The sequence below is a fragment of the Lygodium microphyllum genome, chromosome 22 (assembly GCF_053477565.2).
Source record: "Lygodium microphyllum isolate KBCC chromosome 22, Lygodium_microphyllum_v1.1.10, whole genome shotgun sequence".
NCBI classification, from domain to species: domain Eukaryota; kingdom Viridiplantae; phylum Streptophyta; class Polypodiopsida; order Schizaeales; family Lygodiaceae; genus Lygodium; species Lygodium microphyllum.
In genome coordinates this window covers 62,334,220-62,350,183 of record NC_141156.1, presented here as the reverse complement: position 1 = coordinate 62,350,183, position 15,964 = coordinate 62,334,220, and the positions used below count along the sequence as shown (strand labels likewise).

Here is a 15,964-nt window from a genome sequence, read left to right as displayed (position 1 = left end):
GTTAAAGCATGTTTCAATAAATCAAAAGACTTTTGTTGATTATCAGACCAATGATATACAACACCTTTCTTTAACAATTTTGTCAAAGGTAATGCAAGCAATGAAAAATTTCTCACAAATTTTCTATAAAAGCTAGCAAGACCTAAGAAAGAATGTAACTCATGCACATTTTTAGAGATTGGGCAATTCAAATTTGCTTCTATCTTTTTAGGATCAACTTGAATACCATCAGATGAAACAATATGTCCTAAGTATTCAATGTGGGTTTGGAAAAATTCACTCTTTTTAAGATTAGCATATAATTGATTTTCTTTCAACAATTTAAAAACCAAAGGTAAATGTTCATAATGCTTATTCTTATTCTCACTGAAAACCAATATGTCATCAAAGAAAACAATTACACAATGTTGATACTTCAAAAATATTCAATTCATCATATGATTGAATGTAGCCGGTGCATTAGTCAAACCAAAAGGCATAACAAGGAATTCATAATGACCAAACTGAGTTCTAAATGCAATTTAGAAAATGTCAGGTGTATTCAATCGTACTTGATGATATTCAAATTTGAGATCTATCTTGCTAAACATAGTGGCTCCTTGTAGTTTATCCATGAGATCATCTACCCTAGGGATTGGATATCTATTTTTGACAGTGATCTTGTTTAGGGCATGATAATCAATGCATATCCTATAGGTATTATTTTTCTTCTTGACTAATAGGACAAGTGCACCAAAAGGAGAAATACTGTGCCTAATGAGTCCTTAGGTTAACAGTTCTTCAACTTGGTCTTGGATTTCTTTCTGTTCAATCTGATTGTGTCTATAAGGTGCTTTACATGGTGGTTGAAAACCTGGGATTAAGTCTATTTTATTATCTTCAGGACGTGTAGGCAGCAAAACAATCTTTAAATTGTGAAAGAAATTGTATGTGCCTAGGATGCATATGATTTTCCTTAGCTTCAAATTCATTCACCCATAATAAATATGATTTTCTACATTTTCTCAATGCACGTTTAGCCTGTGTGTGACTAAGCAATGGAAAATTATCAAAGGTGTGCATTTCATGTAATATAATTTGTTTTCCGTTAGAATGAATTTTCATGGAATGTGTGGAATAATCTATGTCAGCATTGTATTTATGATGCCAAGGCATTCCTAAAATAATGTTACTAGCTTGCAAAGGCACAACCAAGAAATTTCTGCGCTCAACATAATCACCAATTTTAATTTCTAAGTCATGAACTTCTTGAGTATCATTGTATCTAGTGCCTAAGAATACAGCTTTTATGCGATAATGAGTTGGAACAATATGTAAATTTAATTATTTGACCAACTTTGTAAAAATAAAATCATGTGTGCTCCCATCATCATGTAAAACAATTTTTTCATGTCCATGCACAAGACATTTCATTGTTAATAATGAATGAGAATTTGGCATACCTGGTAAAGTATCAGAAGTAGTACCAATATTATCATCATCTTCCATGAAATTTGGCATTTCTTCATGGTCTTTGTCTTCAGTTGCTCCCAAGTAGTTGATTTGAATAGTTGGCTTCTAGGATTGATAGTTTACTACTAAGTGTCTAGGTCATTGACACTTGTAGCAAACTACAAACTTGGCTTTGAAAACATTTTTAGTAGTGGCTGAAAGTTTAGGTATGTTGGGATTTGGCTGAAGAGATGGCTTAGGATTTGAATTTATGTTTGACGGTAAAGTGGGGGGTCGTGTCCAGGATTTATGAAAAGAAGAAGAAACAAAGCGATTTCTTTGAAAATTAGAATTGAATTACTTTGTACCAAAGTTACCATTAATTGGAAATTTTTGAGGTCACTTTTCTCATCCATGAATTTTGTCTTCAGCATCATGGGCTAAAGAAATCGCATCCTCCAAAGTCTTTGGCTTGAACATGTTCACTTCCGCATAGAAGTGACCAAGCAAACCGGACATATACTTGTGCTTGTGGATCAACTCATGAACATCTTTAAGCATTCGAAGTTGTAGTGAGGCACTTCAGAAACGCTCAGTGTATTGCAGTATGGATTCATGATCTCTTCGTTGTAAAAGATCGCACTGTTTGATTACTTTTTCATGGAATTGAGGTGGAAGAAAATTCTATAAAATTTTCTTTTGAAAGGCCTCCCAAGAAGTAGGACAATCCATACTCTTACGAACACTAGTCCGCCATAGCGATGCTCTATCCACACTAGATGGTTAGTGACACATTTGAGTTTATCTTTTTCAGCATACTGCTCTTCATGGAAGTAATCATCAAACTCACTGATAAAAGTGAGAACAATTTTTCCGTCACGTAGCCCATTAAAAATATAGAATTTGAAATTTATTTTACTTATCTTGGCTTCTTTCCTGATAGATTGTGCTTCAAGTGCCGCATCGATCATACGTCGTATAATATCTTTGGGTTGCGGTCCATCTTGATCGACAATGGACTGTTGAAGAGTAGCTAGTTGAGCTTGTAAACTTTGACGTTCTCTTCGTTTCTCTTGAAGTTGCATCATGATTAGGTCCAATTTTTGCTCCATGGTTGGTTCCGGTAAATCACCTTCGGCCATAAAATCTTCCATGATTTGATCAGACATTCTACAAAATCTCAAACAACCTCACACACTCAAAATCTTGTTAGAGGGATGAGCATAGCTCAAGTTTAGGTTTATAAGGCTTTTTTTTTAAATGGCTTTTTGTGATCTTTCTTCTTTGCAATTACGGTAATTGATGAATGTCTTCTTCCAAGTGGAAAATAGACTGCACGTGTCAGTTTCCTTGCTGGAAACTGTCTCTCTCAGGGTGTAGGTACGAACAGGGGCTTGTTAAAGTTACAAAGTGGGTTTGGGGTTGGTTCTGTGTGAACTTTCACTATGCAGGACATTTAAGAATTAAATTTTTAAGCTTTAGTAAGCTTTAAAGCCTTCAGCTTTAGAAAAGCTTAATTGAATTTAACTTAATGATCAAGACGGCGGCATGTACTAGCCGTGATCGTCGCTAGTGAGGACGTCTTGCCACCGTTGACGATTGAAATTGGAGGTTAAGTTTTTTTTTAAAGCTTAAACAATAAGCTTTCTAATCCCAAACTTAATGAGATGTTCTTTGTCAATAAGACTAGTTTGCAAAGGAGCTTGGGAGGTGGTCCTCCACCGCCAGAGAGTGGTCCTTCGCAATCCAACAACACAGCAGGGGGTTCTTCACCGCTGGTATTGACTGTTCGTTGCGAGATTGCCTGTAGAGCCCGTTCGTTCCTGGAGCTTCGTCTTCGCACGAGATGGTAAGCGATTGGAAGCCCTTGATCTCAGCTTCACTCTGATACCACTGGTGTGCAAATCGAATGCTGGATGTGTACGTAACGAGCGCGCTGAAAGGTCCCCAAGAACAAAAGAACTCTACTAAAGCTCATAAAACAAGAAGGAAGATTTGCATGACATGAAGAAAAGAGACGAATTGGGTACAATCTCCCTCCATGCTTTGTGTGAGCGCTTCATAAGGCATGTATTTATAAATTTATTAACCTCCAAGCTCAAAAAATAGCCCAATTTACAATTAGCATGCTTTTGGCTTTTATGTTCGCTTTTGCCCAAATAAAGAATAAAGCGGTTGGACATCCAAAAAGTCAAGCTATGCCCAAATAAAATGTCCAATAATGAAATATTTAAACCAAGCACCTATGCGCATACAATAATAATAATTGTTTGTCAAGTGCTTTAATAAAGAAGCTCGCCTAAATAAATATTAGAATCGTGTCTTTAATGATAAGGTGCACGCCCATCAAAAATGATAATTTCTTCTAGGTAATCTGAATACACGTTGGATACACACCATCGTCGGTGCTTCCCAACGCCACCGCTGCCTGCTCTACACATCAACTGAAGCATTCACAATTGTTAGAAAATAATAAAATTAAACCAAAAAAAGTAAATACCTAACAGTCTTCAACTACAAAATAATAAAATAGGTTGAAACTCTGTCCTAACCTTAATTTAATACGAGTGCACTCTAAACTCATAAACATCCATTAATTTAAATATGTATTTTATGAAATCACTCACGTGCACATTAAATTAATATGACGCTCGAAAAGGACAAGCGTCCCCATCAACTTCATGCACAAGGAATCCACCTTGTGTACGAGCCCCGGCAAATAAATATTTTTTAATGGAATCCACTGCAAAACCTCACGGAATCCACCGTGGAATAAAAACTCACAGAATCCACAGTGGAATATGCCTCCTGGCATCATAGAGGCACATGTTAAAACTATAGGAATTCTAGTTATATATCCATTTTCACATAGTGTTAAACATGTAGGCCCTTTTTTGTTTGTATGAGGTTTTTGATCCTAAGGTTTTCATATGTGTATTTTTTTACAATATTTTTAGCTTTAAATTTCTAGTACTTAACGACTTTGTTTTTGTGTGTATAGGAAAACATAAAAATTTGAGTCTCTTTAAATTTTTGTGTTTACTTTTATTTCTTTATTAAAACAAATAGAGGTGCACATCCTCATCTACATTGTGATAGGTGCCATACTACTTTATAGTGTGATGGCTTGCACTTTTAGTAGAACATGGAAAGCGAAGGTGAAGACACACACAATGAGGAGAAAACCATTGCATTTACTTCACGTACGATGCACACATCATCACAAGGAGATCTAAATCTTCCTCCACAACATGCACCTTAGGGGGGTCACAAATATATGTGTATATCACATGGGTTTAACAGAAGGAATTTTTCAAATATCACTTTTACATACTTTTTTACATATAAAAGGGTGCCATATAAAGGGATTATTTACTGTTTGAATAAAAAATATTGTATTTTATTTATAAATAATTCCTAGATAAGGGTATTTAAACAAGCCTTGCACATGTGATATAGAGGATATGCATATATTGCAATTGCACTGAGACATATACTTCCCAAGGAGTGAGCCTCAAGTGCACTAATGAGGCATAGACATTGAGTATGCCTCTTATCTAGTTGTAGGGTTTATCATGTATTTTTAGCACTTACTCTGTCTCTTTTCTATAAGACAAGCATAATATATGTTGCCACGCCTCCTATCTAGTTTTAGGGTTTCAAAATCATATATCTTATACAAACTATTTTTCTTTAAATAATGTCTAAACTTGCTTCCAACAGTTTCTAATCTTATCAACATATATTTTAAGATCTTCATTTTATAACATTTTGGTTCATTTGGAGGTTTATTGCTACACTTGGATTTATTGGATGATAATGTCTAAAAGAAAGAAAACCGAATAACTATTGGTTGTACAATTGTAATCCCAAATAGAGCTATAATTCTATAATGAGAAACTCCTTGGTTTTTTAAATACTAGTCTCTAGTGCATTTATAAGAGCACATAAATGGACGTGAAGATTGCAATTAGAAGGTGTTTAAAGGTGCGAGTAAAATATCATGAAAATTCAAAATTCCAATGGTATTTAAAAGCATGGTTAAAGTCAACCTTGTGCTTGGTTAAATACACAAAAGTTTAGATGCAAGCCTTTTGACATGAACTTAAGCATAGTATCAAACACACCCATAAGTTTTTTTCTTAGTTCTAAAAATGCACCTGTGAGGTTGTTTACAAGTCTGATCCCTTGTAGTGTAAGGTCATGTAAAGAGGATAATCTACAGAAACACACCCACGTTTTTGGCATGGAGCATGTTTCAAAAATAGATGCATTTTCATGTGCTAGCAACACCTTCCTCTTTCTATCAGTTTCCCATTAGTTTCTTTAAGTTAGGCACCCTACAATATGTTACAAATATATGTTGTTAACAATTATTTATGACTATAAAAATATTAAAATTATTATTATATTAATATTAATTATTAATATAACTACTATTATTATTTTTAATGTGATTATTAATATAACATACTAATGTACATTAGTAATAAGAGTATTTTAAATTCTAATATATTAGTATTAATGTCATTAATGCATTAGTATTAACTATTATTTTACTTATATTAATATTGATAATAGTATATTGACATATTAATATTATGTAATTAATAGATTATTACATTATATTCTTATTTATTATTAATATCCTTAGTTATACTAACTATTTTTAAGATTATTCATATATTAGTACTATAAGTTAATATAATTAATAATATCATTACAAGAATACTAATATTTATATTTGTATTATTGATATATAAATAACAATAATAATTAGACATGTCTTAACTATATTTATATTAGCAATATAAGAATGATTAAAATTATATATTACTTAAAGGCATTTTAAGAAATGCCTAAGGGTAAATTTACTCTTAAAATCAAGGCACATATGTAAGAGTTGTGTAAATTTTGATATATAAAGTGTATTTTAGTGTTTGGGCTAGAACAACTAAATATGATGCTTGTATCTAGAGTTCATATGGCCAACAATGCTTTTGATGTGCAAAATGTGGCTTAAAATACGAGACGTGCTCAATTGTTGTAACGTGCAAAGTCGAGCAGGTTTTGTGCCAACATGGTAATGATGTAGTGCTTTGAATGTGGATTGAGTTTATATAGGAGTGAGAGTTCAAGCCTTATGCCTTGCATCCCCCAAGGCATGATGTAATATCTATTCACATCCAAAGTTGAACGCTTTGTAATGTTTGACATGGAGCCTAAATGTGACACACCTAGTTTTAGTTATAATGTGCTACAAAAGCTTACAAAATCTTTGTGAAAAGTTACAAATTGTCATTCTGAGGTACATAGAGCCCTGGGTGGCTAGGGTTGTGTGCAATTTGACCTGCATGGCCTTTATGTACTAAGGCCACCTACTTTTAACACGAAAAGTTGATTGACCCAGTGGCCTAAAGGCAATCCCCACCTGCTAATTGGTGTGGGAACTGGTTTTGTTAGCTGGATATCCAGCACTTGGGAATGAATAGCTTGTCATGTTGCAACTTGGGTGTGGTCTAATTTTGCCCCACCTAGAAGTGTCCACAGTGTGTAAAAACGGGATCAAATTAATCGTGAGACGTGTTGCTTAAGAGATACTAATATTAAGCGAACCGTTCGTGTGTGACTGGGTGTGTAACCGGCCTAATGGGTGAAGGGTAAGAAGGCTTGGTTGGGCATGAGCTCCCAAAGATGTGTGTGGTGGCCCAAAGTAGTGGCCCGTGGGGGGGGGGGGGGGGGGGAGGGAGAGGAGGAGAGCGGTGTCGTCAGCAATGATTGATTGTTGGGGGATCGGGATTGTTCTCTCTCTCTCTCTCTCTCTCTCTCTCTCTCTCTCTCTCTCTCTCTCATATACTCATGAATTCTCAGCTTTGGCTTTGTTTTTCCCGCACATCTTTTCGTTTGTTGCCGTCATCACTCCACCTTCTCCTCCTCCACTTCTGCTACCAAAAAGCACATCATCAGTACTTCTCCTCATTCGCCTCCCCCTCGCTGTTGATCTCTGTGATCCAAACCCGTCCGCCATGGCCGCTCCCAGAACCATCGTCATCGCCATCGACGAGAGTGAGTACAGCACCAACGCCCTCCAATGGGCCCTCGACAAGCTCATCCCTTCCCCCTCCCCCGACAAGATCATCCTCCTGCATGCCAAGATTCCTGCCAGCAGTAGAGCCGCCATGGGAGGTCCAGGTACATCAACACTTCATCAGCCTCAATCTCCCACATAATCATCATTCCTCCCTCATCTCTTGCATAATCGGTCCTGTCTCGATCATCATCGTTATCCCTTTGCCACAATTTGCTTAATCACGCCTGCATAATCATCATTATCCCCTTCTCTTTCTGCATAATCTTATGCATATTGCACAATTTGTATGATAAAATCATCCTTCAGTCCCCCGCTTCCATAAAATCTCCTACATAATCATCATTATCCCCTTATCTTTTTGCATAATCGGGCATGCCTGATCATCATTATTCCATTATGTTTTGCACTGTTTCTGTAATAAAATCATCCATGAATCCTGCCTTGTGCCTTAGGTTACCTCCTTTCTGCTGAAGTCATTGTCAGCATAGAGAGAGCCCAAGACAGAGAAATCAATGCCCTCATGAGCCAAGCTTTGGAGATCTGTCAAGCAAAGCAGGTGCGCTAATCTAGTCATGTCTGTAATCATCTGTCCTTATTAGCGTTTTGTGACTTAGTCTTTTCATGTGACTGCTTCTGTGATTGTGCCTTGTTTTCTTGATATGTGGCGACTTCTTGTGTGTGTGCTTCGTATTGCAGGTGCAGGCTGAATGTATGGTTGTGAGTGGGGATCCACGAGAAGCGATATGTGAAACAGTAGAGAAAGTACATGCAGATTTCCTTGTCATGGGTAGCCATGGATATGGCGCCATCAAAAGGTGAGAGAGAGAGAGAGAGAGAGAGAGAGAGAGAGAGAGAGAGAGAGATGTGTATGCATATCCAAGACTCATGCATGTATGTAAGATGATTTAGTTCACACATGCATGCGTAGATGTATATGAGAAAGCTGCACAAATATATCATGCATAGATGCATATGAGAAAGGTGCACAAATATATGTGTAGGCTTACTAAGTTCAAACATGTGCATCTTGATAAGAGACCTCAAATACATGTATTTGTAGATGTATATGCATGTAGATGTATATAAGGGAACTACACAAATACAATGTAAGCTTATTTAGTTCAAACATATGCATGTACAAAAGAACACGTGTATGTATCTATGTATGTAGTGTTATGGCATATGTTGCGTGTATCTACAAAGTTGATTATCAATTTGTTTAAGGCTAAACATGGCTAATCTTTTCAATTGATTTTTCCTTGTTTTGGTAGGGTTGTGCTAGGAAGTGTCAGTGACCATTGTGCGCACCATGCCAAGTGCCCCGTGGTTATTGTGAAGAAGCCTCACAAGAAGTCACATGAGGAAGAACACCACCACCACACCTAATTGTGGATCCATACAACCGCAGTATGAGCAACTTCATCTTTCTAAATGTTTTGTAGTACTACACACAAGGCCCTAGTGATACATGACTACACGAAGTGAAGCTTAATCTTGTGGATATTAAGTTTATATATAGACAAGAAATTCTTGGGAAAGCATCTCTATTCAATCAACTATATTTTTGTTATATTTTTTAATCACAACTTCACCATTGGATTGCTCATCATTGGTTTGCTTGATGAATGAGGAAAGGCCTCTTCAATATTCTACATTAAGAAAACTAAGTTGTCTAATGTATACAAATCAACTCTCTCCCAAAGATGGATGAGACTAATGAATTATCTCTAGTAAATTTGAACTCAATCACAAGTCCATGTATGAAATTACTACTAATGCTTTGTGGACATAAAGATTGGAGTGCATTTTAAGGGTAGTTTGTGGAGCTCTTGGCAAATAATAGAACTCAAAAACTATTTGTATGTGAGTAAGAGATTAGAAGTTTGGTGCTTTGCTAGAAGTTTAAAGTAGAACTTTGGTGCTTTGTTAGACGTCTAAAGTAGATTGTTTTTGCATATCATATCACTATTACCTTCTCAAGAGTTGTGGCAAGTTAACTTATTTGGTCTATGCAATATCAAATTGTATCTTGTAACTAAATAATTCTAGGCTTGATGTTATTGTTGTTATGTGAGAGATACAAATGGAGGAGATTTGAAGTTGGTGAGAGGTTCATGCAGCGCCAAGCTTCTTGAGGTTATTGTTATGTGAGATGTACAAATGGAGTAGATTCAAAGTTGGTGACAAGTCCATGCACCAAGCTTCATTAATGTAAAGATTGAAGTGCATTTTAGGTAATTTGTGGATGTTATTGGCAAATAAAAGAACTCAAAGATTTTCTTACAATGTATATAGATAAGAGATTAAAACTTGTGTGCTTTGCTATAAGTCTAAAGTAGAGTACATGCCCATATCATATCATCATTATCTTATGTTCTTATGAGTTGTAGCTTTGGGGATCTTGAACCACCGAGAGAGTTGTTTTTCTTTTGAAAGGTGATATCCTTTTTACATATTATTTAGAGCTTTGCCTTGGGAATCTTGAACAATCAAAAGATTCCCAAGCCTCTATGGCATCTTAAGGGATTCAATATATATAAACCCTCTATACCAACCCTCTATACCAGTGCATTCAAGGCCTATTTAAAAATACCCCTGTTTGTGAATTTTCTCTAAATAAAGCGCACCTCTTTTCTCCTCAATTTGTGAATTAACTCCTTTATATGATGCCCTTCTATGTATAAAATTTTCCCTCTTTTGAATCCACTTGATATACTTACATATTTAGAGCACATTTATGAGAGTTGCGCCCTCCAACCCCCCCCCCCCCCCCCCCCCTCCCCCCCTCGGCGCACCCCTCCTCCCTTTCCCAAAGTATGACATAAGAAGGAGAGTTTGGTATTCAAGAAATAAAGAGTTTTTTGTTAATCTTCTTCTACCTATTATTTAGAGATTTGATGTGGGAATCCTCAACCAAGGGTCATGAGCTACGTGGCATAAAGAGTGGTTTAATATTCAAGAAATAAAGAGAGTTTTTTGCTAAAGAGTGATATAATAATAAAAATTAAATGAGTTTTTTAAAAGTTCTCTCTCTCTCTCTCTCTCTCTCTCTCTCTCCTAGAGAGGTTTTGGTCCTCGAGAAATAAAAAGGGGTTTCTTTTAAAGGGGTGATAGGATGATGAAAAGGTAAAAGGTAAAAGGTAAATCTTTGAAAGTTGTTAGGGACTCTCTCTCTCTCTCTCTCTCTCTCTCTCTCTCTCTCTCTCTCTCTCTCTCTCTCTCTCTCTCTCTCTCTCTCTCTCTCTCTCTCTCTCTCTCTCTCTCTCTCTCTCATGAATTTCTTTTCTAATAACATATATGAGATATGGTTATATATTTTAATGATTGCACGTGTGCATCTAGTATGTACATACTCAAAAAACTCTCATAAATGCATATACACCATAAAAAGAGAGATGTGTTTTATTTTAGAAAAATAATATGCTATTTTAATGGTTGAACATATCCATGTAATCTGTACATACACACAAATACATATATGCATGCACATATATATGTAAATATATACATACATGCATACACATATGCACATATGTCCATACATATATAAACATGCGAGCAAGATAAATATTTGGAGAGAGTGAGAGAGAGGGCAGGAGGATCTAGAACAATCGATGAGAACGAGAGAGAAAACTATGAAAGAGAGAAGGGAAATCAAGAAGAGATGAGAGAATGGATACAAACTTATAGAAAATGCACTTAAATACATGTATAAACACACATATAGATACATGCATCTACACAAATACATACCTACACATGTATACACATGCATGTACACTTGCATGCACATGCACACACATACATATATAAATGTGAATGTATATGAGGTGAAAAAAGATGGGAGATACGGAATTGGGGAGAAAAAAGAAAAGGAGAGGAGAGAAAAAATAAAGAGAGGGGGAGAGGACACATGTTTATGAGACCACAAAAATAAAAACACATGTATTAAATGCACACATATATATGTACACATGCATGTACACTCGGGCGCACGCGCGCGCGTACACACACACACACACACACAGAAGAAAAAAAGACTATATACATATTCTATATTATTAAGGTAATATTTTATATTTTATATTATTTTATATATGTTGCCCACATGCCATTGTTGTAGCCTACACACACACACGTGTGTGTGTGTGTGTGTGTGTGTGTGTGTGTGTGTGTGTGTGTGTGTGTGTGTGTGTGTGTGTGTGTGTGTGTGTGTGTGTGTGTGTGTGTGTGTGTGTGTGTGTGTGTGTGTGTGTGTGTGTTTGCTACATAAAGTATATCTTAGGATGTGGAGTCTCCTGATTGGTACTAGAACGAATGCAAAGCACTAACTATTCTCCCAATTCTTCTCATTAGAAAAGGAAGTGAGCGAATAAGATTATTAGAAAAAAGAATAGATGAGAGATCAATTAAGTGTTAAAGAATGTATATCATACATAAACATGCATACACATGCACATTCATTACACAAGTGTGATATAATGAAATTATTATAAAAGCATGACATTACATTACATTTATAGTTTTTCTCTTACAGATTTTGTGTGATTAAGAGTATGAGCTATAAATATGATTTAGTTTGAGAGACACAATGCCAAAATAGGATGCTTATATGAGAACCTTCTTGCTCTAAGAAGTGTATATTAGGATGCCAAGCATCCCAAATCACATGGGTGCAAAGCATCCAGAGCGTCTAGGTACATAGTGCCTAGTAATAATAAAAAGCAAAGAGACTAGTCTTTTAAAAGCTCTCTCTCTCTCTCTCTCTCCCTCTCTCTCTCCCTCTCTCTCTCTCTCTCTCTCTCTCTCTCTCTCTCTCTCTCTCTAGAAAGAGAGGATTGATATTCAAGAAATAAAGAGGGATTTCTTTTGAAGGGTGATATGACTATAAAAAGGGGAAATGTGAACCTTCTATATATATATATATATATATATATTTAAGGGTGATATGACTATAAAAAGGGAAAATGTGAACCTTCAAAAGTCTCTCTCTCTTATGAGTTTCTTTTCTAATTGAACATATGAGATGAGATTATGTATTTTAATGGTTGAACATATACTTGGAATGTGTACATGCTCTAAAAATACACATAATAACACATACACTATAAAAAGACACGTGAATTTTCTTTTGGATTGAACACATAAGATAAGATGGTATTTTAACGGTTGAATATGTGCATATAATGTGTACATATTCTAAAAACACAAATATACATTTTAAAAAAAACACATACACAACATACATAAACACATACATATATCTACATGAACACATATGTGTAAACATATACACACATATATGCACACATGCCTATACATATGTAAACATATGATTGAGAGAATATATATATATATATATATATATATATATATATATATATATATATATATATATATAGAGAGAGAGAGAGAGAGAGAGAGAACTATGAAAGAGAAATGAGAGAAAATAAAGGAGAGGAGAGAGAATGGATATAAACTTATAAAAAATGTACATATATACACGCATATACACACATGCAAATACATGTATCCACACATACACATACCTATACACATACATGTATGCATATACATATACATACATATACATATACATATATGCATGCATATGTGCATATACATATACACATATATGCATATACAAGTATGTATGCACATGCACACACATGCTACATAATATGCATATGTATCAGGGTGAAAAAAGATAAGACATAGGGACTCGAGAGGAAAAACGGTAGAAGATGAGAGAAAAATAATGAGAGGGAGAGCATGGACCGTTCTCCATATTCTTTATACATATGTTAGGAAAAATATAAGGTTAAAAACTGGCCTTGTAAGGGAGTTTGACCAAAATATTCCCTCCAAAAATGGGGGCATAATAGATTTTTTGTAAATGAACTTTGAACTTAATATTGGAAATGCAAGTTTGGCAAGTTTGGAATTCATTTGTAAAAAAATCAATCTACTATGGTCCCATTTTTTAAAGGAATAATTTTGGTCAAACTCCCTTACAATGCCTTTTTAAAACCTCAAAATTCCCCTAATGGAAGGGGGAGTAAAAGAATAGCGATATATACAGTTGGGAGAGAGAATAGATGCCACATCAATTAAGTGTTCACATATATATATCACACATATCCACACACATATTACACAATAAGTAAGATATAATGAAATTATTGTAGAGGTATGATATTACATTACACATATGGTTTCTTCTTATAAAGTGCAATCCATAAAATTGATATAGTGTGTAAGCCACAATACAAAATACAATGGTTTGAAGTGTATCTTGGGATGCAAAGCATCCCAAACTACACTAGAAGTGCTTGCAGACCTATTTTCATCTATGTGAAATCAACTAGCATTTTGTCACCAAATAATCCCAAGCTTGAGGTTTTTCTTATGTGAGATGTATAAATGGTTGTCCTAGTTGGATGTTATCTATTGAAATAACTTGATTTACAAAATGTTATTTGTCTTGAGACTAAGAATATGACAATCTCACTTTGTAAATTTATAAAACTATGCACACCCTAGAAAAGCAAGTATTATTGACCTTGCACAATCTCACATAATTGTCAAACCCTATGGAGAAATTTCTATAGCATACTTTTGCATTAGGAGCTATATAGGCCAATAGCAAACTAATTGCAAAGGAATTCGTAAAGCAAAGAACTCAATCTATCGAATAAAGGTGTATCTTCAAATTATTCTCACTCAAATTGGACATTACAATTTTTGTGCCAGATGTGAGTCCATTCATACAGCAACACATTTGAGCTCATTAAAAAACGATTGATGAAACACCCTTGGCATCCTTGGTTACATTATCATTGGTTAAAGGAGACATTATTCTTTTGGACAAGATGCGATTCCATACATACATCAATACATTTGAGCTCGTGAAAAAACAATTGATGTAACACCCTTAGCATCCTTGGTTGCATTATTTTAAAAATGCTAGATGTTTAAACCACCATTATTATTGATGTTTAAACCATAATTTTTGTTTTTTTTTTTGGAAGGGGGGAGGTGTGGCAAGTCAATTTAGATTATATCTATTGTTCATTATTTATGAAGAACCTAGCTAGTTGCATGACCTAAAAATCGTTTTTTAATTGTGATGTTCACACACACAAATACAACTAGGAAAGTCAAATGACTCTACTCCTTGATTTTGGGATTTCAAGAGATCAACAAAGGTAGTTGAAAAGGTAGAGTGAAGAAGAGTGAGCGAGGCAAAAAAAGAAAGTGATAAATTGTTCAAATTTTCTAAAAAATATGGATCTAGAGCATGATTTAATGCACAACTATAGAGTGCTAGAGTAGTTCATAAATAAGGGAAATACCTTATGATATTTTGTGAAAAGGATGTGTTAGTACAAGGAGAACAAGTTTTCATGGCAAGCTAGTAAATAATGGTGTCCAAGCACACTTGTACACAGAGGATATTCTATGTGGCAAACCAATAACTAATTACCATGCCATTGTGGTAAGTAGAGAGAATGTTTGAATTCTATTAAATATGAAGTATATAGATCGAAATTTACTCTATGCACACTTTGGTATGACCCAATAACTTCAACCCTTAACAAGTTGTAGCCATAAGTTTTAGCATATCTACAAGGATTTGAGCTACAAGTTGTTGGCATTGAGATGAGGAGCTAGTGAAGCAATTTGAGTTTAGAGATGACAATTGCTAGGCATGTGTTATGATATCATCTCCACCTTGATGAGCTCCCTCATAGTCAGCTCATCCACAATTTCTAAATTTGAGCACATTATGAATATGCAAGCATTACCCAATGTGTAAATGGTTTCGCTAGCCTTTTGAATTCTTGGACCATATGCAAATCCCAAATTTTACATGTGCGAGACCAGAATATCAAAATATCCTAATTTTTAAAAGTAAAATACTTACCCACCATGGATCATTACTATGCTTCAATACATATTATTTGTTTGTTAAGAATGTTATAAGATCACAAGATCATCCTAGACCATTTGGAAAAGTTGAAAGACTCCATCCTCCCAACATAGCTAGTGGGGAAGGGTGTGTTTGCATTACAAATGTTGTCTACAATGTTACGTCCATTTCAATTTCAATAAGCATGTGTTGTGCTCTTCTTAACCACAACATTTTGCATTAGAAATGTGAAATAAAATATAATCACATCAAGAAAAGCTAACACAAGGGTACAAATCATGCACATAACTACCATTTTGTTATTGAGAATACAAGTAAATCATACTCCTATGCTAAAATAGAATTGTGATGGATAGTCTATGTGATCTTAATCACAAGGGCAACATGAAAGGATAGAATAAGTATCTATAATGGTGAGGAGAAATGAATGCCAAGCTAGACTAATTATTAATAATTGTGATGAGGAGAAATTACATGGTCAATAAGGATGATACCCATCAAACTTGAAA

At 35.0% G+C, this 15,964-nt stretch overlaps 1 protein-coding gene across 1 annotated transcript; it reads left to right on the top strand.

Moving 5' to 3' along the window:
- The first annotated feature begins 7,315 nt into the window (after positions 1–7,315).
- LOC148017213 (universal stress protein A-like protein) lies at positions 7,316–9,158 on the top strand. The gene is made up of 4 exons (XM_087663195.1): positions 7,316–7,623; positions 7,975–8,078; positions 8,219–8,337; positions 8,794–9,158. The coding sequence occupies exons 1-4, from the start codon at positions 7,458–7,460 to the stop codon at positions 8,906–8,908; spliced, it is 504 nt and encodes a 167-aa protein (XP_087519321.1). The 5' UTR covers positions 7,316–7,457; the 3' UTR covers positions 8,909–9,158.
- Positions 9,159–15,964: the final 6,806 nt, after the last annotated feature.

What these genes read in the sequence shown, in the direction of transcription:
- LOC148017213 (XM_087663195.1), top strand. Translation starts at nt 7,458, where the DNA reads ATGGCCGCTCCCAGAACCATCGTCATCGCCATCGACGAGAGTGAGTAC. An exon ending in AGCCGCCATGGGAGGTCCAG is followed by an intron (nt 7,624 to 7,974) that starts GTACATCAACAC and finishes CTTGTGCCTTAG; the next exon opens with GTTACCTCCTTTCTGCTGAA. An exon ending in AGATCTGTCAAGCAAAGCAG is followed by an intron (nt 8,079 to 8,218) that starts GTGCGCTAATCT and finishes TTCGTATTGCAG; the next exon opens with GTGCAGGCTGAATGTATGGT.